This window comes from Apis cerana, linkage group LG7, assembly GCF_029169275.1.
Source record: "Apis cerana isolate GH-2021 linkage group LG7, AcerK_1.0, whole genome shotgun sequence".
In the NCBI taxonomy this organism is placed as follows: Eukaryota; Metazoa; Arthropoda; class Insecta; order Hymenoptera; family Apidae; genus Apis; species Apis cerana.
In genome coordinates this window covers 4,796,579-4,822,914 of record NC_083858.1, presented here as the reverse complement: position 1 = coordinate 4,822,914, position 26,336 = coordinate 4,796,579, and the positions used below count along the sequence as shown (strand labels likewise).

Here is a 26,336-nt window from a genome sequence, read left to right as displayed (position 1 = left end):
TTTATAACAATTTCTTCAATGTTTATAAGAGGAATATGACAAGATACGTTTCTTTTTTAATTGCGAAAATCATATTTGGATTCATAAGAAATTAAATCGAATAAAATATCATTTAAATTATATTTTGCACTAATAAGAATCAATAAGCAATTACTTCCTACTATTACTTCCTACTAGTTTAGTGCAAAAAAAAAAAAGATAGTAAGAAATAGAATTATGGAGTTTATGTTTATTATCTCTATTTATATGTCTTTTATTCGTAGTTTATTATATGGCAAAATTTTATATTTATATTTATAAATGAAATTGGTATTCATATATGAAGTGGCTATATCATTATAATAAAATTATCATTATCATTATATATATATATTAATTTATTGAAAAACATTGCATCGGATAATTAAATTAATTAATTATAAATTAATTAAAATTCATTCAAATGTAATTCATAAAAATATAATTCATTTATAACTAAATAACAACTAAATAAAATAATTACATTCGAAAAAATCAATCGAATTATAATATATTATAATATATTATATATATATATATATATATATAATATAATATAATATAATATAATATAATATACATATATTATGATATATATTATGATATATTTTATATTATATATATTAACAAAGTTAAGAAATTAAAAATATAATATTTTCTATATAACATTACGGTTCCAGTTAACTATTTTATTTATCTTTATGAAGATAAATACATTTTAATATGAAATTTTATATTTTGTTTATGTTTACAAAATAATCTGTTCTATATTTTATTTATGATTTTATATTAAAATATAATTTTAATTTTCTAACGAATAATTCTATTATTCCCAATTAATAATATTGAGAATAACACACAAAATGATAGGGAAATTTTATAAAAAAAATTATACATAAAATGTTCCAAAAATATGTTTCAACTATGCATAATTAATTAATGTTTGTTGTTAATAATTCGTTAATAAAACATAACGAAATTTTTTGCAAGAAAAAAGTTACTTAAAACTATTTCAAGAATTTTTTAAATTAATAAATATTCCCACACTATATCTAAAAGAATAATCATTTCGTGGATTTTCGTCATAGATTAGATATAAGAATATCAATGTTGCATTGTATTTTTGTGTCAAATTCCGAAAATTTAGAAGTCCCAATATCATTTTTATGTCACTCGCATTGTTACCAACAGAGTTTTATTCTAAATATTTATTTTGAGCAAAATTATAAATATGAATCTGATCTAACAAATTAAATGATAAGACACATAGAAAAAATTTATATACAGTTTAATAAACATAATAAAGCAATATAAGTTCCGTTTAAACTTTTTTAAATATCTTTTATCGTTCTTGAAATATCTATTTTACGAAAAATTCTAAATTTTTTTCAAAAGATCATTTCATTATAAAACCAAAATATTTATATTAAAAAAAATAAGTTTATTTTTTATCATATAGTATTATATAATATTAAGGATGATTTTCTTTATTTTATAATTGTTTGAATTTCCGGATTATCCGGATTCCGGATCTAATCTTCCTTGTAAAATTATTTGATAGAATAGCAATGAAAAAGAGAAATCCATAAATAATAATAAAATTATTAATAAAATTCCTTGAATTTTTTTAAATAATATTGTTGATTACTTAGTATTAATTACTATATAAATAATAATTAATATTAAGTAATCAACAATAATTACTAAAAAAATTTTTTAAATTTCATTAACATTTTCTTTTCTTCTATTCTGTTATATAATGTTAGACAATTGATTTTCTTAAATCTTTGATAATTGAAATTCTTACTGTTTTTAAGCATATGTCAGATTTGTATTTTAATTTCTGCTAAAATTCTGATATAATTAGATTCTATTGATAACGATGTGAATAATATGAAAATGATGAGACTTTGGACTACAAGTATAATACATAATTAGTTTATTTTTATATTTAGTCTGTATCTAGAACATAGATAAAAAAATACATTGTATATTATATCTATTTTATACTTCATCCATTGAAATGAAAAAAATTCAATCATATTATAACTTTAATTTTCTTAATCTATCCTTAACCTCTTAAATCTATTTTGTACTTTGTCTATGATGTTATGTCTATCCTATCTATCGTTTAACATTTGATCGAGATATCTCGAAATAACATGATCGAATGTATAAGATGGCGGCCCATTGCTAAGTTCATGTGTGTGTGTAATTATTTTGTGCAGTGATTCTATAATTTTTTCTTACCAACAATTTATAAGTCATAATTATGGGGTAAGTCAAAAATTTTATTGCATCTTTCTACAAAATTGAAAAATTATTTTTAATATTTAAAATGATATATAAAAAAAAAGTAGTCTGTTTACATAGCATATACCTATTTAATCTGTTTATTTTCGAAATAAGTTTATTATATTTTTGATATATCTTTTTTTGATATTGTTTATATAATAATTGAATTAATTTATTTATTTAATATTTATTAGCAATAAATTTTTTTTACGATACAATTTTTAAATCAATTTTATTGAAAAAAATTAACCTATTTTTCCTCTCGTAACTTTAATATTTCATTTTATTTCATTCGAAACAATATAACTATAATATTATAATAATATTAAAATATTTTTAAAATCAATGATTTCTCATATTGAAGTTATATATGTATTTAAATTTCTAATATAAGAAATATAATTTTGTTTATTTGTAATATCTTATTTATAAATTAATACTTATATATATATATAACTTCTTATATATATATATCTATATATTATATCTTATATATATATATATATATATATATAACTATAAATTTTTGTTATGTTTGTTATATAATAATTAATTACTTAAATACATTTTAGCACATCAGATTTAGAATGTATAGAGTCTAAAAGAGACATGGTTACTATAGATTCTGAATCCGATATGTTAATTGACCAAAGAAAGAAAAAGAAAAGAAAACATAAACACCATAAACATAAGAAAGATAAATTAATTGAAAGAGAAGATGGCAGAATAGAACGTCAAGAAAAGTATGTATAATCTATAATTTTTGCAATTGCTAACACATTATTTTCTAATATCATTAAATTCATTTTAGGAAAAGACATAAAAAACATAAACGTCCTAAGAAAGAAAGGGAAACTGAAAATGGATCAATGAATGATAAAACATCACGTGTAATTCAAAAAGATTTAGGTATAAATGGCAAAGTAAAGAGTTCTTTATTAGAAGTGGTTTCCACTGAAGAAAGTGAAGATGAGAAATTAGTAGATTTAGATTCAGATGAGGTAGATTGTACAATTATTGAAGATGATATTGATCTTGAAGAATTAATGAAACAAAAGGTAAAATTTTATGTTCAATAAAATTTTTATAAAAAATAAATATAAATGTTTGTCTTCATATTTTTACAGGAGAGGTTACAAGCATGTTTAGTTCAATATCTTTCAGATGAATCTGAAAAAGAAGATAAAGAACCAGATCAAGATGAAATAAAAACCACTGAAACACCTGATGTTATACTTGTAGAAGATGATAGTGAAAATGACAACATACCTCCCAAAAAACGAGCTAGGAGTAAGTCTGGTAGTAGAGAACGTAAAAAAATAGCAAAACCCGAAAGACGTGTAATAGTAGATATGACTAGAGATCGTAAGAATCGAGAAGAACATAAAGATAAACGAAGAGAATTAGAAAGGAGAAAGGAGGAAAAAATTCGTACTAAAGAGGAAAATAGAAGAGATGATAATAGAAAAGATGATAGACAAATACGGACCAAACCAAATGATAGACACAGAGAAGATTCCCGAAAGGAAGATAGTAAAAGGCGATTAGAAGATGATAAACGTAGAGATTCTATTAAAAAAGATGAATCACGTAAAAAAGAACAAGATAAAAGGTAAGTTAAATGCAAAATATCTAAATTTTAATACAGAATTTCAAACTTTTAATTATAGAGAAGAAGAACGAAGACGAGATTCAGATCATCATAATTCCAGATCCCGTAATGAATGTAAATCATTAGATAAAACTGAAAAATCTCGACGCGAGAGTCGCGATAGATTAGAAAATAGAGAACGACAAAATAGTCGAGATCGACATATAAGTCGTGATAGACATATTAGTCGAGATCGTCATATTAGTCGAGACCGACATATTAGTCGAGATAGACATACTAGTCGAGATCGTCATACCAGTAAAGATCGACCAACTAGTCGTGATCGTCGTAGTCGAGATAGACCTGCCAGCAGAGATCGACATAGTCGTGATAAAAGAGATAGCAAAGAGCATTATACTGATCGCGATAGAATTAGAGATAGTAGAAATAGTCGTGATCATAATGATATACGAGATCGGCGAGATAGTCGAAATCATGACAGAATTAGGGAACGTTCAAGAAGTACAAGAAGATCTCGCAGTCCTATTAGGAGTAGATTGGATAGAGATCGAAATGATCGATACAAACGATCTAGATCACTTTCTCGAAATAGAAGAGATAGAGATAAACATAGAGATAGAGATCATGATAGAGATAAAGAAAAAACTAATAAAAGAGAACGTAATGATAAATTTAAAGATTCTTTATCAGAAGGACTTAAAGTAGAACATTCAGAAACATCGAGTGAAGAGGATATCAAAGATATTGATATTGAAGAAGAGGAAGATGAAGAAATTATTATTGAACGTAGAAGAAAACAAAGAGAGGAACTTCTAAAGGTATTGACTTTAATTATTAATTAATGATTAATTAATTATTTTTATTTAATATTTCAAACTAATAAAAATAAATTTTTATTTTTATTCAGAGGTTAGGTGGTCCAAACGAAGATTCAAATATGTCTGCTGATATTAATATTGTTCCTGCAACTCCACCTTCTGAAAGTCAATCAAACATATCACAGAAATCGATAGAAGTTCCATCTAATAATAACGAATCTACTTCAGAAAGTCATACTCCACCATTGCCCGAGAAACCAAAATCACCACAAATTAAGAAAAGAAAATCTAGATTTGAAGATGTTTTACCAGAAGAAATTGATAAAAATGAAGATATAAAACCAACAGAAAAAATTAAACAAGAAGAAAAACAAAATTCGAAAAAATCGAATGAGTGGGACATGTTTGCTGAGGCAGATAATATCGGTGATTTTAATGTATGTTCCTTAATTTCCTTTTTTTTTTTTTTTTCATTTATTTCTTCATATGTAATAAACATGTTAAATATTAATAATATTTACAGAGTCCTACAGTTGAAGGAAAACGACAAGGTGGACCAGATAATCCAAGTTTAACAGATAATTGGGATGATGCAGAAGGATACTATCGGTAATTTTCATAATTTTTTATACATTTTTATATATTTTTGAAAATTTAAGATATTATTTCTTAATTTTAGAGTACGTGTCGGAGAAACATTAGATTCTCGATATGTTGTTTATGGATATACTGGTCAAGGTGTATTTAGTAATGTTGTAAGAGCTAGAGACACTGCTAGGGGCAATTTAGATGTTGCTGTAAAAATAATAAGAAACAATGAAATAATGTAAATAAATTATCACATTTTTTTGCAATATTAAAAATCTTCAATGTATTCATAGGTTTTTTTTTTTTCTTTTAGGCACAAAACTGGCCTTAAAGAATTAGAAATTCTTCGAAAACTTAATGATGCCGATCCTGAAGACAGATTTCATTGTTTAAGATTATTTAGACATTTCTTTCATAAGAATCATTTATGTATGGTTTTTGAACCTTTAGCCATGAATTTAAGAGAGGTAAATATATATATATATATACATATATATATTTTTATTATGTTACACGTTGATTTATTATATATTATCATTCATTCATAAACAAATTTATCGAGGTTTTAAAAAAATATGGAAAAGACGTTGGTTTACATGTTAAAGCGGTAAGATCATATACGCAGCAACTTTTCCTTGCACTCAAATTATTAAAACGTGCAAATATTTTACATGCTGACATCAAACCAGATAATATTCTAGTCAGTGAAAGCAAGCTAGTACTGAAATTATGCGATTTTGGGTCAGCATCTCATGCTCATGAGAATGAGATAACACCATACTTGGTATCAAGATTTTATCGAGCACCTGAAATTAGTAAGTAATTTGATATTTTTTTTTGGTAATAATTTATATATTTATGTATTTTAATAATCTCGTATTAATCTCTTATTTATAACTTTATATTTTAATTAATTTTCCTAAATTTAAATTTCACATTATAACTCAAAAAATTGATTTTTATTTATTCGTAGCTTATTTATTAAATCAGTTTTCATGTTCTTTAAAATATGATATAAACAATTTGAAAATAGCATATTAACATATATTAACGGTCAAAATTTCGTATGAGTACATTATGTTAATTATTATTATATATATTATTATATATGCATTATTTTTTGAAAATTTAATAATGTTTCTGTGTAGCAGCTCAAATATTGATCAAACCTATATTGGGGAGATCTCCATAAAGATTTAATAATTATTATGTGTCATATAATTAACATTGACATTTTCTAGTTCTTGGTATACCATATGATTTTGGCATTGATATGTGGTCTGTGGGATGTACCATATATGAATTATATACGGGAAAAATAATGTTCTCGGGCAAAACAAACAACCAAATGTTGAAATTCTTCATGGACTTGAAAGGCAAAATGCCTAATAAGCTGATTAGGAAAGGCTCATTCAAGGATCTACATTTTGACTCTAACTGCAATTTCCTATATCATGAAGTTGATAAAGTCACGGAGCGGGTAAGTTGTCTTTCTACTGTTTTTTCCAATCTTGATGTTTTGCTGTGCGGTGAGTGCATAACTAATGATAAGATTTATATTAATAAAAAAAATATATAAATGATAATAAATTTTAATAAATGATAATAAAACTGCTAATAAATTTTTAGGAAAAAGTTGTAGTTATGTCTACTTTATCTGCTACTCGTGATCTAAGCGCAGAATTAGGTGGAAATTCTTTGCCACCAGAACAAAACCGGAAAGTTGGACAACTTAAGGATCTTTTGGAACGAACATTGATGTTGGATGCAGGAAAAAGAATCACTGTGAATCATGCCCTGGCACATCCATTTATACAAGAAAAAATTTAGGTAACCCTGTCTGGGGTCCATCCACATTGGAGAATTTGACGTAATTTTACAAAAAAAAAATGTTTGAAACGACACCGCTAACGATTCGTTGTATATCATAAAAGCATTACTAACATAATGCGGTGTCTATTTATATCGAATGTCCTATATCCGTTTCAGCAGAAAGAGGCGGTGCAAAATTTTACATTTCACTTACTCCATCTGAATAAAACAGGAAAACATATATAATGGGAGGAACGAAAAATTATTTGAATCACATATTGTACTCTATCAATCTGAACTGTATTATTTAATTAATGATAACTATTGCAGGTCAATAGAGTGCAATATCTTTATATTAATTAAAAACCACTACATAAAAATGGTGCATAAAATATTGGAGTTCGCCATTGATGCATTTATCGACGATTGTAAAAACAACATGTTTGTATTCTACAGTGTACTGTATCAGAGAGCGTAATGATTTTTTCGTGTAAATTTGTTTGAAATGAAAACCACGATTTGGTTTATTTCTTTTCTTTCTTTGTGCACAGCAGTTATAAAGTAATAAATCCAACACGATGAATACTAGAGGAAGAGGCTTGATGAATATATGCGGTATACAATATTCTTCCGTGGACGAAAATGAAAAACTGGGAAAAGTGACCGCCTCTTTCAGCATGAACTGGCCATCGATACTTAGCATAATGGTGGTACATAATATTTTTCTTTTCATCAATTTTTCGAATTTTAAAGCGCGATTTTCTTTACAAATAACAATTCATAATAAATTATTATATTACAAATAAATAATGCGTTAATTCGCGATGAAGAATCCTGTTTGCGAAATTGTAAAACCTCTACGAATTTGATCGTATAAATTACGAACTTTTTATTCTTCTGTGCCATTGTGCAAATCGGCAAACTTTAATAACAAGGAAACTTGTACTGAAAAAGAAAAAACAAATTGTATAGTAATTAGGTTGTTGAAATAAAACGACGCATGCTTATCAGAATGAGAAACGAGCCCTGTATTTTATATTTTCAATCTTAATCGCGTGCTATTTTCATGCAAAAAAAATATGCACGTATCAACAATATATTATCGTAAATAATATAATAGGAAAAAAAATAATTGTAATCACTTTTTTATCTCGTAATGAAATGATAGATAGACCACTTGTTATTTCAGGAAATGATGAAAAATATATTGTTAACACTTCATCATCAATTGTTAGTATTACAAATAATTATTTTCAAGTCTGACAATTTGCATTTATTTAAATATTTATGTAAAAAAATGTGAATATATATATATATATATATATATATTTGCACTAAGAAATAGAAATATCGAATTGCATTACATAGAATAAAATTGTTTAATGCTTAATATTAACACACAAATATAAAAACATATTTATTTCAACAGATTTATATAGTTTGCGATTTTAGCTTTGTAAATTTTTATTTTTATCCTTCATTTTATATTGCATTTTTTATTTATAATTTACGACAGAACGTCAATGCTGTTTGAATGGTTCATGGTATATGTAATTTTTACATGACAATATTGTACGAGATTGCTTATGTTTCAGATATGAGTCTTCGAATCAAAGCATCGATAAGTGAGGGTGGACCTTTCGAGGGCTTTTAACGCTGATCCCGTTGCAAGGTATTCATGGGGGACTGCCTTATGGGATATTTAGTATATTTGTTAATCATTAAGCAATATAACATTACAAATCAAAACGTGCATAATTGTACCGTAAAATAAAATCAATTTGTTCTAATTATCATCTTTTATGCCTTATACTGTTTAGAAAATCAATTTTATTTTACTATATTATATTTAAATTATATGATATAAATTATTAAATCGATATTTTAATACATAACTATAAAATTATATTCTTAATAATGATGAATAATAAGTTAGATATTAAAATTGAATAAAATATTTTAATTTTTTCTGATAATAAGAGGCATTGAAAAAATTTTACTAAATTCAAATAATAAAAAGGGGAAACTAGATATTATGGATACATTTCAATACAGAAATAAAATGAATACATAAAAAACTTAAACTAATTCATAGTTTTCTAATTGGCTATTTGGTAATGTTTCACTTGTAGCCCTCCCTGTGTGGAGGGGAGGCAATGGAAGAGATGAAGGAAAACTGGGCGAGATTCTCTCGACCGCAAGCAGCTTGACAACTATTAAAATGATGCCTATCACAGAGAGGATCACCAAATATGTAATATAGATTTATATCAAAAAGAAGGTTTGTCATGACATTTCATTGAAATTAATGAAACTGTAAGTATTTAAAGGTAAAGTATTTATACACGTATAAAAAATGATTCAATTTTTGAAAATTACCAAAAGTATAAATAATATTAAATAAGCACAATAATAATAATATTTACAACTTTCAGCTTTATTAAATTACTAAAAACGAAATATAATTTCAATGTAACAAATAAGTTATTTATAAAGTATATAAAATAATATGAAATAAATCACACATTTTTATGTCAGTTAAATTTATATATATTTTAATAAAAATCATATTACATTTGCACATTGTGTGTGTGTGTATCGGAGAATTTATATATATATATAATTATATATATATATAAATTCTTCGATTTCATTATATAGTATCGTTACTGTTTGTCACATATAAATGTGTATTATAATATAAATATAAATTTAAAATTATTTTCTATACATTGTGAATTTCATTTAAAATTTTCATGTAAATAACTTAATAAATAGGTATAATTTCTCAAACGTTTGTATCTATTTTGATTTATAAATCTTTAATATTCTCAAAAATAAGAACATCAGGATTTATTATTAATCGATATTGATTGATATTATGATCGAAATTAAATCTTATTAAAAAAAAAAGACATAAATTTTTATATACATCAACATGTATGAAATTCATGCATTTAACAAGGCCTCTTTTTGAAGATATCTTTTTATGATTTTCTATATACGTTTATTTGATAATTTTTAATCTCGTTCGGGATAATATTGAACTAATATTTTAGCTAATTTTTGTGCCAATTCCATTGTTGATGCACATAAAACTCTTCTACTCATGACGTCAAACGGCCCACCTAAAAATAAAATATACATGTAGAAAAAAATAGAATTATAAAAACTATAAGTTTTAATATACTACTTGAATTAAATAATATTTAATCCTTTGCACTCCGGATCTGTTTCGTTCGATCGAAGCAATTCCAAACGATCGAATCCTCGCGTTTGATGTGTTTGATGCAATTTCTTATAGCTAATATGATTTCATACACAAATTAACAGATAAAACTTTTATATTTTAATATTTTACATATTTTTACATATAAAGAAAAAAAAATTATTGAATATTAAAATCTATATTGTTGTTTTGTACGATATTTTATAAAGCACTTGTCAAGATGTATCCTCAGTTTGTCAGGGCAAGTAGAGTAATACTTTTCTTTCTAATCTTTTATTGTATAATTATTTGTTCTGTGTACTATTTCATTAATAAATTCATTACTAAGAAATAGTTTAAAAAAATCTAATAGTTTATTTAGATTATAATATATAGATTCATATAAGCTATAGTTCATTGTGGTTTTGCAGATTTTTCGGGTATATTAAAAATTATATTTTTCGCGGTATATTTTTCAATTCTGTGCATATTATCTATTTGGAATTTTTTGTCTGTGATATCTTTATTTCTATTATTATTTTCACATTCACTATTATTTTTATTTTTCCCCTTCTTATACCTCTTATTTCATCATAGTTCATTATGGTTTTCTCTATCGTTAATTTCTTTATGAATAGAAATAATTTCGTTATTCAATAACGAAAAATCAAAGTTATTTTCACTTGAATTAATTTCATTAACTCATTTCATGCTTACTCAAAAACTTTAAAAATAATATTGTCACGACTGTTAAACTCAGACTATCGCCGAAGATGTCGTTTGATCCGCAATCACAGTCTAATTTGAAATGAAAAATTTAGCCATTTAACAATATTATTCTACATCTCATAAGATTATACGTAAAGAGCTTAGGAACCTATTTAGCGATATTCTAAAAAAATTAAATATAAATAAATATTATTATCGTTCAAATCACATCAATCCAAATGGCGCCGAAAAGTTACCGCTGGAATTACGGCATTAACTCAAGTGATGACCAAGAGTCACCGTTGGAGCGCAAAGGGTTAATATTAAAATAATATTAAAAACGAATTTCTTAATGAATATTCTAATTTCAAAAAAATATTTTAAAATAATATTTTAAAAAATATAGACTATTAATTTAAAATTAATTTAAAAATATTATAAAAACTACCTGCTGGATCTATGCATACTCCACCAGCTTCTCTTACAATAATATCACCAGCTGCAACATCCCATGCATGAATACCAAATTCAAAAGAAATATCCGCTCCACCCAAAGCAACCATACACATATTTAAAGCCGCAGATCCCAGAGCTCGTATCCTAATATAAAGTAATATAACATGCATTTTAAAAAATTGTAAATTTAAATTAAAAAAAATCTAATAACTAAAAGTGAAAATAAATCTTACCCATGAACATGTGGAGCAAGAATATTAGCATTTTCCAATACAATTTTCATTTTTTCTGGATCTCTACTTGTACCCATTTCCATCATTATAAGAGCTTTACGTAATTCTACGAAAAAATATTTAATTTAATAATAATTTTGAAAATATATTTATATATTTTTACAATAAAATAAATATAAATTAAAATAAATAAATATATTTAAAATAATCAAACATATTTCTTAATTAATTCATTTTTTTTTAATTTAAGACATAAGATTACAAATGATTTCTAAATATTTATAATACAAGACTGAATTTTTATACCTTTTTGTCCAGAGACATGAAGAGGACGTCCATTTAGGAATGCACCTTGACCCTTACGGGCAGTAAAAAGTTGATCCAAAATTGGATTATAAACTATACCAATTTCATTAATTTTATTAATAAGCAATGCGATTGATATACAAGTATGGGGTAAACCATGCACGAAATTCATTGTACCATCGATTGGATCAATAATCCATGTCGGTGCTTCTGTAAGTTCTATTTTACTGCCAAGTGAACTAGCTTCTTCGCCAATAAATCTGTAAATATGTATATTCTTCCTATTATTCTATAATTTATTCTATAATATTTCTATAGTTTATAGTATATTTATAATAACAATCGATATTTTCATCATCATTAAATTTTTTTGTAAGCATTATCAATTATAAAATTTGTAACATTTCTTTAATTTTCTAAAGAACTTACAAAAACATTTATAATTTTTAATTTTTAATTTCCATATAAAATTAAATGCAAATATATTTTTTTCTTTTTAGTTTTTTTAATTAAAAATAACTCATTTTTAATAAAATTATATATTCTTATTCTTTAAAAAATCAAAGAAATTATTTTATTTAGAATGGAAAGTTTTGTGTATCTAACGAAGCTTTTCGTGACTGACGATCCAACATATAACGAGCTTAAAAAGAATATAGCATATTGAATGATTCACTAGACAAGGTCAAATAGAAATTTATTGAATTTATTATTCTCTTAATGGAAAATAAATTTGAAATAAAAAAAAATTAATCGAAAATTTGGTATTAATTACTTGTGATGTTGTTTATGGATATTCCTTTCTTTCTTTTTCTTTTTTCTTTTTTTTTTAGTTAAAGATACATAGTGTGTCACTGTAATCAAATAATTACAGTTTTATTACAAAATTATAAATGATCAAATAAATAAACAATAAAATCCTATATAATAAATATATCTATAAATTATGAAATTTTATGTAACGAAATGCTTTTTAATTGAAATGATTGAAATAAAGCAAGAAATGAATTGATATAGAAAACTCAATTAACCAGCTTAAATGAAGGACAGAGAATTAGAAGGAAATAACTAAAAATGGATTTTTAATACAAATTGTTTTCTTTTACAAGTCTTTTGAATTCATTTATAATTAAAGTTACATATATATATAATAACAAATATATATATAATAATAATTATCTCAAAAAATAAACTTAATGGAAAGAATTAATTAGAAATAGAAATAGAAATTCAAAAAAAGAATATAAAATTAATATAAGAGATGCAAGTTTAAAAATAAAATTAAAAAAAATATTATATATTTTAATTATCGAAAATTATTTTTGTTAATGAATAGATTGAAAATGAAAATTATTATCGAATAATCATTTTAAATGAAGTCAATCCTCTACTGAAAAATAAATTTTCTAAACTGGTTAAGAACTCACTATATATACATATGTATATATTTAATATATATATTTAATAATATATATATATATAATATACATATATATACATATATATATATGTATATATATATATGTATGTATATTATTAATATATATATTATTAAATATATATATATATGTATATTATTAATATAAATAAAATAAAATATCAAAAAGATATTAATATAATATTGGAAATTATTTTAATATCATAATATATTTATCGATTTTGAATAAATATTAAAATAGGACAATTACAAAAGAAAAAAGATTTTACGAATTTATGAATATTAAATAAAAAATTATTTTATTACATAATATAATTTATCAATCTTTTACGAAAATCTTAAATCGTTATCTAAAAATTATGAAATTGATATATATCTCTTATGTCATTATATTAAAATCAAAATTGTTATTAATATTAAATCAACATAAATTATTTATCATTTTAATATATTTTGCTAAAATATATATTTATTAAACGTTTATACTAAACAACTTTTGATCAAGTTATTCAATCATTCATATAAATTAAATTGGACTGCAATTTGTTTTATAAGTTATATAATGTAAATCTATTTTATATACAATATAAAACAAAATTGAGATTAGGAATCTTATTATTATTATTATTCCTTATTTATAATATATAAATTTTAAATCATATTTAGAAATTATTTGTAGTACAATATTGTACAATATATTATACGTAATTTTTATAAAAAAAAATTTAGATATTAATCTCAAATTAAATTTGTCATATGTATTTTAAAAATAAATGTATTAATGTAATATTAAAATATAAAGAATTAAATAATTAAATAATTAAATTTAAGAATTTAAAAAATATTAATATTTATATTATAGTTTGTATAATTTATATCGTAAACATTTTTCAATATTAGTTCGAATAGTTTGAAATATATATATACTATTATATAACATATATATTATATATATAATATATATTATATACATTAATACATATATATATTATATATATAAACAATATTTATTTATTTGATCTTTTTTGAAAGAATGAAATAAAAGATAAAATAATTAAATGATTTATATGTTATAAAACGTACTTATGATCCGGAAATTTAGAAGATATTCCTTCCATTAATAATTTCTCCACGTTTTGATCCCATTCGGTAACAAGATCGACTTCGCAGGATTTTGTCATTGCATCCTTAGGTTGATTAATTTTTTCCCTCACAATCTATAAAATTCACATTTGAAATATAGTTGCAATGTTGTATTAAGTATAGATTTAATTAGTCTTAATAACAAAATAATATTAAATAATAATATTAGATAATAAATAACAATTATTATAAAAATATTTATTATAAGATAATTATATTAATTATATTAATCATTATATTGATACATATACGTGATATATCTGTTATCTATTATGTATTTGAAAAAATTCTATATAAATAACTACGAATAAATTCATTTAATTCATTCATTTTTATAAAAAAATTTCTATTACAAAAATGTTAGATATTTAAAAAAATTCATTAAATAATTAAGAAAAAAATTTTTGTAAAATTTGATTTATCATTGTTTCATGATATTATTTAATAGGTAAATTATTCAATTCTTAATCATATATTTTACATATATTATATTTAGAAATTAATTTAATATTCAATTTTTATATTGTATAAATTATTTTTTTTGAATTACCTATGAATATTAGAAAATAAATTATTATAAATTATAGGTTATGTATAGAAATCATATTGAATTATCATTATATATAGCGTATAATAAAAGTTTTATCAGTTCAATAAATTTCCTTGAAAATGTTTATATCTATTTAAATTAATGATATTATCTATTATATCTATTATATCTATTTTATCTATTATATTTCTAGATAAAAAAAATATATTTTATTAATATTATATATAAAATATAAAATATTATATATAAAATATTTGTTTATATTAGAGAAATATATTGATTAGTTTCATATCATAATTAACATTGAATATAAAGTGATTTTAAAACAATTATTAAAATAATTATTTATTTATCATACAATATATTTTGCATTCTTGAATACTGCATGTAAAACAAATAATATATTTTTTAAATAAAAATTGAAATATAAAAATCGATAAAGCTTGTTAGCAAGATCAAGAATAATTCAAAACATAAAATGTAAGTTGCACTAATACTTGTTTAATTTCAACAAAAAAAAAAAAACACTTACCGAACCAGCTTCTAAAACTAATCGAAGAACGACTGTGTAATATTTGTCAGTATTCGACATGATTTATCAAAATATTTGAAATATGTAATCAAAAAAAAAGCACAAATTTACACTTCAATCATAAACCAATGCAAGTTATATTGTCGTATATACAGTGACAATGGTTAGAATCTAACTGTAACTGACGTAACCTTAACATCTTGTCAGCTGCTTCTAAAAAATATTTTTCCGTTACGAAATTACAAATAAAAGCGACAGTAGCGCCCCAGACTTTGTAGAAATATTTATTCATAATATACAATAATTCCTTTATTAAAATTCCTTAATTAAAACATTTTAATATACTAAATATTTTTAAATATAGAATTAGATAAAGGAAATAAATATCAAAGTATCAGATTAATTTTTAATTATTATTTCGTTTGAAATGTGTTAAATCATTTTAAAAGTTTGAAAAGTTGATAATATGTTTAAAAGATGAAAATTGAAAAAGTAATAAGAATTATTATTTGATCGTTTATTACATTTAATAATTAAATTCCATGAATTATGATGCAAAATGATTATGATTATAATCATGAAAAAATAAATAGAAAATATAATATAAACAATACAACAAATTTGTTCATATTTTATTTGAAGTTTTTAAACGATTTTTAAAATTTTATAAATTTTATAATTTTTTATTTACAAAATGTTTTGCAAACAAAGTACAAAATTTTTTTTCGATATTAGCAATGTAAATTTAAATTTTATATTTTTCAATTGAACGAAATGATTTGAAAGAAAAAATTGATATACACAAAAAAATTAAAAAAATGAATTTGTAGAATAATTTCACATAAATAATAATAATGAGTTCTTTCTTGTTATTTATTGGTGACTTTATATATATTTATTTGTTAATTTAATGAGATTTAGCTTAAAAAATTCTAAGCATAATATGAATTAATAGCAGATAAATAATAAAAAAAATTCACTTATTGTTTAACATGAATATATTTACATTTAAATTTTGCATTATTTTGTATAATTTATTATACAATTATATATATTATATATAATACATTATATATATATATATATATATATATATATATATATATATATATAAAATAATTATATTATATATTTTTTTAATACATATGTTCTTATTATATCTATAGTTACTTTGTTCCGCGAGGAATGATATGTATGTGACATGCCTTCATTTAAAGGCAATTTCTCTATTACACTTTAGGTATAATGTAACAATTATAAAACCAACTTTCTAAAAAATTACAGAAAATGCAAACTTCCTTTTTATAAAGTGCGTTAATAATCGTGCGTATACTTAAATTTTCTATTTCATGTTAAAATTTTTTTTAAATTAAATAATTTGTTTTTATGTTTTTATGTTGTTTTTATGTTTTCATAATTTTTTTTTAAAATATATTTTATATATTCTTAAAACTTGAAAAATAAGGATTGATGAACTGACCAAAAATCTTATTTTTAATAGAATTACAGATCTTTTTACTATTTTTTTAAATATGAATGAATATGAATTGCAATACTTTCATAATTCCACTTTTACTTTTAATTGTAAATAAATTTTTTTGTTAAAAAACTAATAAGCTTGAAATAAAAATAATTAAAACGTGTATGAATATTATCGCAAGGTATTTAAGATTTAAGAAAATATGTTTATAAGATCTAAAAATCTTTTTACTAATAGTTATAATTTAAAAAAATTTTTTTAAATAAACTGGATTTTTATGTCATAATATTTTTAAATAATTTGGAATATTAATATAATATATAATTAAAATTTGTTTTTGTAAAATTTTCAAGTTTTCAAATTATTTTCATATTTATAAAAATAAAGAAAAATTATTTAAAATTATTTAAAAAATTATACATCATAGAGCACATTACAAAGTTTTTAACAATGATTATTTTTATACATCTTTCGATTTTTATATGTCCTATAATTTATAAAATATTGCTGCTAGAAAATTGATCATTATGCAATAATTAACATATAATTATAATTGATTTTTGAAAAAATTTTAAATAGATTTAGCATAATTTCAACTCTTTAATATTTTTTAGATATTCTAAAATATTTTATAACTTGATTATTAACCTTTTTTTTTATAGATACGTAAAATTTGTAATATTATTTTAACATGTTGTTTTAACATCCAGTTATATTTTAAATTAATAAAAAAATAGTAATTGAATCTTTTATATAAATTTTTCATTTTCATCAAGTAATACAAATAATAATTTATCAAACTATCTTTCAAATGAACAATATATATATATATATATATATATATATATATATATATCGACGAAATTCGGTTAAATAATATTTTTACAATATTTATACAATTACTGTACAATAATTTACTATGAAATAATTCATAAATATTATAAATAATTATTAATAAAAGAAAAAAGATCCTAACATATAAAATAAAAATTATTCTTAGAAATTGTTTAAGTTATTTTATGTTAATAAAAATTGTTTTTCCTTTTTTTTGATAAATTATACATTTTACTAAATTTTAATATGTTTTTCATATTTACTTTTTGAAAGAATTATAAATTAAAAGTCATATATTAATTATTTATCGATCATTGGAAACGTATTATCATTCATTTCTAAACTATTACGTTCTTATTGAAAATTGCTACATTGATTTAAATTTGATTTAAATTTGTGGTCTTAACTCGAAAAGAGTATTGACAATGCTCTCATCAGCTAATGTTGATATATCGCCGACATTTCTATCTCCTGCTGCGATTTTTCTAAGTACACGTCTCATAATTTTTCCTGATCGAGTTTTTGGTAGTCCTGGAGCAAGTTGAATAATATCCGGTTGAGCGAAAGGACCGATTTGTTCTCGTACTGTTGATATATTCAAATTATTAATTTAAATTAATAAATTTAATTATTAATTTTATAATAAATATAATATATTACATTTATAATTATATATTTATATATTAATTATATAATATATATTTATATATTGCATATTTATATTGCATATAAAAAAATTTTATTGCATATTAAAAATTTATGAAATTTTATAATAAAAATTTTTTAAATCATGTATTTATTTATATTTATATATTTTATTATATATTTATAAGTACCTTTATTTTTGAGCTCATCTTGAAGTTTTTTGTCAAATTTAACACCTTCATTAGGCGTAATAAAACAATAAAGACATTGTCCTTTTATAGGATGAGGCTTACTAACTGCTGCAGCTTCAGTTACTGAAGAATGTTCCGTTAATATATTTTCTACTTCCGCTGTAGACATAAGATGACCAGAAACATTTAACATATCATCAATACGACCCGTTATCCAGAAATAACCATCTGCATCACGTCTGGCACCTGAAATTAGAAAAAATATACCCTCATTTATGTATAGAATGAAATTATGTATAGAAAAAAAAATGTATAGAATGTAAAATTATAAAATCCAATATAAAAACCATATATATGTGAGATATTAATTTCAAATAAAAAAGAAAAAATAATTCTTTATATTCTATAAGGAAGGAAAATGAAACTATTTAAATTCGCATTAAAAAATTGAAAAAGAGAAATATACATATGTTAAATTTCAATTGTTTTTGTTTAAAATGGCCACATAGTTCATTTTATATTTTCATTAAAAAATTTTCAGTAGTAATCATGTACTTTTGTCAATTATATTAGAATCTTTCCAATTCTTTTTTCATAAAAATTTAGATCTTAAAGACTTTAAATAAATATTATATATAAACGAATTTGAAACAATATATAAAATGCCTATTCAAAAGGTTAAAGCACGTCAAATTTTTAACTCTAGAGGTGATCCAACTTTAGAAGTAGATGTAATTACAGATGTTGGATTATTAAGATCTTCGGTGCCATCAGTACTAGTACCAAATCCTAATCAAGCGCAAGAATTAAGAGATGGAAACGAAGCCATGTATCATGGACGTTCAGTATTCAGAGCCGTTGATGTGGTTAATAATATAATCGCACCACAACTTTTGAAATCGAAATTGGAAGCTTGTCAACAAACAGAAATAGACAGCTTATTAAATCGTTTAGATGGTACTGAGAATAAATCAAAATTAGGCGCGAATGCAATTCTTGGTGTCTCTATAGCTTGTTGTAAAGCTGGTGCTGCGAAGAAAGGACTTCCAGTTTATAGGTAATTTTTATAAAATCTCGTAAAAGATTAAATTGCATAATCAACTTTAAAATATATTCATATTTTAATTTTTCGGATTGTATAGATATATTGCAGAATTGGCTGAAAATGGAGATCTTTATGTACCTGTTCCTAGTTTTAATATGATTAGTGGAGGTAGACATGCTAATAATACATTACCATGTCAAGAATTTATGATTATACCTATAGGTATTCTTATTCTTTTAAAATTAAATATATTTTAATATATTTAAATATATATATTTGTAAAACCATAGTCAAGTTTTAATATTAAAGAATAAATTATTTTAAAATTTCGATACTAATATAAAGATTACATTCTACATAATATATATTCTTATAAATGCTTATTTTTCTTCCCTTATATATATTATAAATATATTAGGAGCTGAAAGTTTCGCTGATGCTATGAAAATGGGTATGGAAGTATATAGAGTACTCGAACAAAAGATTGCGACTGCTCAAGAAATTCAATTACCTCTTCCAGTCAGCGATGAAGGTGCATTTACACCTCTAGAAATTGAGGAAGATAGAGAGGCTTTATTATTATTAGATGAATCTATTAAAGATGCAGGTTACGAGGGAAGAATTAAAATTTCGTTGGATATGGCAGCCAGTGCTTTTTATAAAGAAGGTTTAGTAAAAATTAAAATTTATAAGATATATATCACAATATTTTATATTTTATATATTAAGTAATAACATTTAATAGAATTTTGTATACATTTAAAAAAATAAATAAAAAAAATTATTTTAAGAATTATTTAAGAAATATTTAATGATATTTATAAATATATCTTTTTTCTATTAGGAGGATACGATTTAGCATTTAAAACCGAAGAATCTGATCCTGATGAATATATGGAGGCAGAAGCATTAAAAGATCATTACTTAGAATATTTTACAGAATTTCCATCTGTAGTCTCAATTGAAGATCCATTTGATCAAGAAGACTGGGAAGGTTGGCTTACTTTAGCTGATCAAGATATGCAAATCGTTGCTGATGATTTAACTGCAATGAATATCGACAGAATTGAAGAAGCAATTGAAAGACAAATGGCTAATTCTCTCATATTGAGATTATCACAAATTGGAACTGTGACCGAAACAATCAATTGCGCAAAAATAGCCAGGATCAGTAATTGGGGATATATCGTGACAGCTTGTGAAGGAGAAACAGAAGATAATTTTGTAGCTGATTTAGCTGTAGGATTATCTGCTGGACAATTTAAAGCTGGAGCACCTTGTAGAAGTGAAAGAACAGCTAAATATAATCAAATATTAAGGATTGAAGAGGAACTTGGAAAAGATGCGAAATATGCTGGTCTCAATTTCAGAAATCCTTTAGCTAAATAATTTTTTATTGCATATTAATTTTTATTTATTTGAATTTAAAGTTAAAACTCACCATCTCCAGTGCAATAATATCCATAAAATCTATCAAAATATGTATTTTGAAAACGTTGATGATTTCCATAAAGAGATCGCATCATTCCTGGCCACGGTTGACGAAAGACAAGATATCCCTCACCTTCACCTTCGATTAAGTGACCATCTTCATCCAGAATTTCTGGCAAAACGCCAAAGAATGGGAATGTCTAACAAGAATAATATTAAATGGATTAATTATATAATTTATCAAGGTTTGATAACAAGAAATACAAGATACAAACTTACTGCAGAACCTGGTTTCATTGGCGTAGCACCAGGAAGAGGGGTGATTACATGGCCTCCGGTTTCTGTTTGCCAAAATGTGTCTGATATACTGCATCTAGCATTACCAATGAGATTGTAAAACCATAGCCAAGCTTCAGTATTTATTGGTTCTCCAACCGAACCCAAAACCTAAAAAAATAAATTATTTTAAAATTTCGATACTATAAAGATTACATTTTATATAATATATATTTTTATAAATGCCTATTTTTCTTCTCCTTTTTTTTTTTTAATTCAAATTTACCTTTAAAAAGGATAAATCATGTTTCTTCACCAAATCATCTCCAAATTTCATTAATGATCTAATTGCAGTCGGCGCAGTATAAAATTGTGTAACTTTATACTTTTCGATAATTGTCCAAAATCGATCATTTTTTGGATAAAATGGTGTTCCTTCAAACTAGAAATCATAAATTTATTAAGATCAACTTATTGCAGTATGAATAATAATTCATTTTCAATCGAAAAAAAAAATCATTAAACATACAATAATGGAAGTAGCTCCATTTGCTAGTGGACCATATACAACATAAGTATGACCAGTAATCCAACCAATATCAGCTGTGCACCAATATACATCACCCGGGTGATAGTCAAATACATATTTAAACGTTGTGGCTGCATAAATTAAATATCCAGCAGTGGTATGAAGGACACCTTTTGGTTTTCCTGTGGAACCACTATAAAGGAAAACAATATAAAATTATACATATACGAGGTATATTATATTTTATACACACACGCGCGCACGCGTGCGTGTATATATATATTTGAAACATATCCTTTATGTTTAAATATTTTTCAAGGATTTTTGATATAATAAAAAAATGTTTGAAACAAAATTTTTAGTTTCTGATACATGTTTACTTATAAACATTAAAAATTTTCAAAAAATTTATTTATCATAAAAGTCTATTTACTTATATTTAATTATTGTGTAATAATGTGATTTGATTTAATGAAAAATAATAAACAACAATACTAAACAATTTTTCATTAATATTATAGTTATATTGATCGAATCTAAATTTATATCATTATCTCAATATGATATAATAGTAAATCATTGAATTTATAATACTAGAATAGTAAAAATATGATACCATTTAAAAAAGTTAAACTAATCGTATAGTCCATTTTTTTGTAAATTTTTATTTTTTATCTCATCGTCATTATTTTGTTGGAGAGTTTACCTTGTATATAGAATAAAGAGTGGATCTTCCGCATTCATCCAAACTGGATAACATTTATTCTCAGCTTCTTCCATTTCGTCATGCCACCAAACATCACGATCATCGTCCCATGCAACTTGAGGGATATCGTAGTTATATCCATCACTTTTACTGTTCACTCCATTTGTTTTCCCTTTAGCATAAATTGAAAAAAATTACTTTCTATTGTTTCTTCTTTCTTTTTCTTTTTTTTATTTTAATCATCTGCAAAAATTATGATTTCTCAATCTTGAAAAATTTAATAGAAAAACAATATTTTAACTGTGATATTTTTTATTTATATTAATTATTTCTTTAGTTATATCTATCTCGATTTTTATGATCCACGTTAATCATCATTAATGATCATTATATAAAAAAATTTTTTTTTTCTTACCTAATATATCTGATTTAGCATTTTGTGGATTAGTCAATCTTTTTAGATGGGACACTACTATACAACATTCAACCTCATGACCATTCTTTTTAGCCTTATTTAAAGCTTCGTTACAAATAGTCTTTAATAACAAAAGTTTTTCGCCTCTCCATACTCCATCAGTCGTAATCAAAATTTTCGATTTCGAATCTAAGATACGTTCTGCCAGTGAATCCGCCGAGTATCCACCAAACTAATTAAATATATGTACAACATTAAAAATTTTAAAAATATCGATTTTGATTAGAATTATATATATTATATAAGATTATATATATTAAGACATGTATAAGTATATATTTTTTATTTTGTATCATAACACCAATAATTTCTATTATAAAGATTAATTTAAATATTTATAAAGAAACATCAAAACAAATTTTGTTATAATATTATTATAATAAAAATGAAATAACAATGTATCGTTATAATTGTATATATTTGATAAAATATAAAATAAATATCATTTAAAACTTTTATTTATATATATATATGTATATTACATATATCTATATGACTTATATCTTTGTATTACAAATTTTCATTCATCAAGATTCACTTCGATTTAATTTATTTTTAATAAAATAATGTAAACTTATATGAAAAAATATTACTTAAATATAAACAAAATATATATTTTATATTTTTATAATTTTTTTAATAAAATTAATCATTGTATTATTTTTTCATTTTTATTTTTATTAATATCAATTTAACAACGATAATTATTTAATAAAAAAATTACCACTACACTGTGAATAGCTCCAATTCGGGTACATGCCAGCATGACAATAGGTAATTCTAAAATCATAGGCATGTAAATTGCGACACGATCTCCTTTTGTCACTCCTTTTGACTTCAAAACATTTGCGCATCTGCATACTTCTTCCAATAATTTTCTGTACGTTAATCGTGAATAATCATCAGGATCGTTTCCCTCCCTGAAACAAAATTATACAATTTAATTTTTATTTATATTTATTATACATATTTATTATTTAATAATTTTCTTATTTATATTTGTTTATCATATATTTACAAAAAAAGATTTATTAATTCGCAAATTTAAAAAATTTTAAAACTTTCAAAATATGAAATGTATATATAAATATATAGGTTTATACAATTTTGTTTTATTATCCAAATTCATCACAGCAACAAAATCTATGAAAATTTTTTTGAGATTGTATTATAACTCACAAATTGTAAGAGGTAGAGAAAAAGTTTTGAGACAAAAGTTTTTTTAATAAAAATTATCTAATAAAAATTTATGCTTAACGATAATTTGGAAGAAAAAGAATTTTATATACAGAATGATAATTTTGATTCACATATAAAATAATATTTTGACTATATATATATATATAGTCAATAATATATATATATATAGTCAATAAATATTATAAATAATATTTATAATATTCTCATCTAAAAAGTTAATCAAAAAATTATTTAATGAATATTTATCAAATATAGTACCTCTATTTTGTCATTGGATTGGTCCAATTATATCCATATTATAAAATAGTATATTATTATACTAAAATTATTATACTAAAATAGTATATTATTATACTATTACTATTTAATTAACATAATAAAATATTCATAATCTTAAAGAAAACGAATGATACAATCATTTGATGTATATGTATAATTTCTGCATATGAAAATATTATACGAAAATTATCTGATTTTATAGTATTACACAATTACGATGTTGATATAAATATATACACAGAATATAATTAATACATTCTTTTATTCATAATCAATTTTCATTATAAAAATATTATATACAAATAATGTCCAATAGATTTGGCTTTTTAAAAAAAAGATTTCGTATATTTATGTCAATATTCCATTGTTGTGTAATAATAGTGCTACACATTATAAAATATACATAACGTAATAAATTATGTTTTAAACATTTCTTTAACGAATTTCATTAATTGAGAATAATATATATATTTTAGATATATTATTGATATTATTAGATGTGCAAATAAATTCTTTTTTCTTTTTTTCTACAATCATAACTTCTGACTGAATTCGAATTACTTCCCATTTGTGGTATCATCTGAAAAAGTATTCTTTTATTTTTAAGAAGAATCATAATGAGCGCTTTAAGAGTTTCCATTGCAATAATTTCCACATTTCCTATGCAATAATTTCAAACAATATAACATGTGAGAAGCATCATCTGCTTACTTTTTACATTTCAGCTTAGAAAATTAGCTGTGGAAACTACTGAAATAGTTTGTGTCATATTGGGAGAAAATGCCAATATTTTACAAAATATGCAAAAAGTAGTACCAAAGCCGGAAATTTTAATTTGGAAGATAATAATCGTTCAAAAGCACCGAGAAAGTTTGATGACGGAGAGTTAAAAGAATTGCTCAACAAAAATCCGATCCAAAAAGAATTGGCAAAAAGATTGGGATTATCAGACAACGTAGTTCATCATTATTAAAATTTTTTATTTTCAATATAATTATTGAAGTTTTAATTTTCAATGAAGTAAATGAAATCATGTAAAAATATAATAAGCAATTATAATTAATTTATATTATTTATATAAAAATTCTTCCAGATTATTAGAAAAAATACAGCAATAGAATAAAGCTTGAATTTGACATAAAAAAAAATGTTTTTTATATTGTTTTGTAATTATTCATTATTAAAATATCACATGAAAAAATTATAATTTTTTTCTAATTATATAAATAATTATATAAATAATTAATAAATTTTTTGTTAAGTGATTAATAAAAATTGTGTAACAAAATTATGATTAACAAAATTAAGTGTAAGTTTTTATTAAAAAAAATAACTTTTATCTATTTTTCCCTATTTCTTATATTTTGTGAATTATAACGAAAAATAACTAAATTTTTATGGCTCAATTTTACTATTTTAGAATGAATTTAGATAACAAAAAAAAAAAAAAATGCATTTACATATATGTAAAGTTTTGAAATTTTTTTGAATTTGTAGAATGAGGGTTTTTCCTTGTTAATTTCTTGTA

At 22.6% G+C, this 26,336-nt stretch overlaps 4 protein-coding genes across 11 annotated transcripts in view; 2 read left to right on the top strand and 2 right to left on the bottom strand.

Annotated features, from left to right (window-relative positions):
• Positions 1–2,145: 2,145 nt before the first annotated feature.
• LOC107994218 (serine/threonine-protein kinase PRP4 homolog) lies at positions 2,146–9,686 on the top strand. Of its 6 annotated transcripts, none has more exons than XR_009830716.1 (16): positions 2,146–2,295; positions 2,886–3,056; positions 3,125–3,371; positions 3,441–3,925; positions 3,984–4,743; positions 4,833–5,180; positions 5,267–5,352; positions 5,423–5,569; positions 5,645–5,798; positions 5,894–6,146; positions 6,573–6,811; positions 6,961–7,161; positions 7,474–7,600; positions 7,698–7,850; positions 8,739–8,815; positions 9,276–9,686. XR_009830716.1 is itself a non-coding variant. In XM_062077746.1 (13 exons), exons 1-12 carry the CDS (start codon positions 2,291–2,293, stop codon positions 7,159–7,161), a joined length of 3,054 nt encoding a protein of 1,017 aa, XP_061933730.1. In that variant the 5' UTR covers positions 2,146–2,290; the 3' UTR covers positions 7,474–9,686. The 6 variants fall into 6 exon arrangements, 3 of the variants coding, with proteins under 3 accessions (XP_061933730.1, XP_016906495.1, XP_028520782.1); XR_009830717.1 differs by having other exon boundaries at positions 7,698–7,853; XR_001765281.3 differs by lacking the exons at positions 7,474–7,600; positions 7,698–7,850.
• LOC107994219 (inositol monophosphatase 1) lies at positions 9,670–15,965 on the bottom strand. 3 transcript variants are annotated; one of them, XM_062077753.1, is made up of 7 exons: positions 15,718–15,943; positions 14,576–14,709; positions 12,232–12,314; positions 12,055–12,147; positions 11,749–11,854; positions 11,508–11,659; positions 9,670–10,271 (listed from the first exon to the last, which is right to left on the bottom strand). In XM_062077753.1, the coding sequence occupies exons 1-7, from the start codon at positions 15,775–15,777 to the stop codon at positions 10,165–10,167; spliced, it is 735 nt and encodes a 244-aa protein (XP_061933737.1). In that variant the 5' UTR covers positions 15,778–15,943; the 3' UTR covers positions 9,670–10,164. The 3 variants fall into 3 exon arrangements, with proteins under 3 accessions (XP_061933737.1, XP_061933736.1, XP_061933738.1); XM_062077752.1 differs by having other exon boundaries at positions 12,055–12,314; positions 15,718–15,965; XM_062077754.1 differs by lacking the exon at positions 15,718–15,943 and adding an exon at positions 15,186–15,207 and having other exon boundaries at positions 12,055–12,314.
• A 1,223-nt stretch (positions 15,966–17,188) lies between these two features.
• The window catches only part of LOC107994221 (acetyl-coenzyme A synthetase), a 28,321-nt gene continuing 19,173 nt past the window's right edge, over positions 17,189–26,336 (bottom strand). Inside the window, exons 4-12 of the mRNA XM_062077747.1 lie at positions 24,054–24,249; positions 23,270–23,501; positions 22,855–23,026; positions 22,149–22,341; positions 21,906–22,061; positions 21,623–21,790; positions 21,354–21,543; positions 18,868–19,113; positions 17,189–18,616 (exon numbers count right to left, since the gene is read on the bottom strand). Of these exons, the coding sequence (XP_061933731.1) occupies positions 18,420–18,616; positions 18,868–19,113; positions 21,354–21,543; positions 21,623–21,790; positions 21,906–22,061; positions 22,149–22,341; positions 22,855–23,026; positions 23,270–23,501; positions 24,054–24,249 (1,750 nt within the window). The 3' untranslated portion in view covers positions 17,189–18,419. The remainder of the gene's footprint in view (positions 18,617–18,867; positions 19,114–21,353; positions 21,544–21,622; positions 21,791–21,905; positions 22,062–22,148; positions 22,342–22,854; positions 23,027–23,269; positions 23,502–24,053; positions 24,250–26,336) is intronic.
• Positions 19,515–21,829, top strand: LOC107994220 (enolase-like). The gene is made up of 4 exons (XM_017051008.3): positions 19,515–19,924; positions 20,010–20,134; positions 20,331–20,579; positions 20,757–21,829. Exons 1-4 carry the CDS (start codon positions 19,530–19,532, stop codon positions 21,299–21,301), a joined length of 1,314 nt encoding a protein of 437 aa, XP_016906497.1. The 5' UTR covers positions 19,515–19,529; the 3' UTR covers positions 21,302–21,829.

Bases quoted from the DNA above. Each gene is read 5' to 3' on its own strand.
- LOC107994219 (XM_062077752.1), bottom strand. From the start codon at position 15,777: ATGTCGAATACTGACAAATATTACACAGTCGTTCTTCGATTAGTTTTA. The intron at 14,710-15,717 runs GTAAGTGTTTTT...TGAATTTTATAG, and splicing joins TAGTTTTAGAAGCTGGTTCG to ATTGTGAGGGAAAAAATTAA. The intron at 11,855-12,054 runs GTATAAAAATTC...ATTTTTTCGTAG, and splicing joins TCATGTCTCTGGACAAAAAG to AATTACGTAAAGCTCTTATA.
- LOC107994218 (XM_017051006.3), top strand. The intron at 3,057-3,124 runs GTATGTATAATC...AATTCATTTTAG, and splicing joins AGAATAGAACGTCAAGAAAA to GAAAAGACATAAAAAACATA. The intron at 5,181-5,266 runs GTATGTTCCTTA...TAATATTTACAG, and splicing joins ATAATATCGGTGATTTTAAT to AGTCCTACAGTTGAAGGAAA.
- LOC107994220 (XM_017051008.3), top strand. From the start codon at position 19,530: ATGCCTATTCAAAAGGTTAAAGCACGTCAAATTTTTAACTCTAGAGGT. The intron at 19,925-20,009 runs GTAATTTTTATA...CGGATTGTATAG, and splicing joins AAAGGACTTCCAGTTTATAG to ATATATTGCAGAATTGGCTG. The intron at 20,580-20,756 runs GTTTAGTAAAAA...TTTTTCTATTAG, and splicing joins CAGTGCTTTTTATAAAGAAG to GAGGATACGATTTAGCATTT.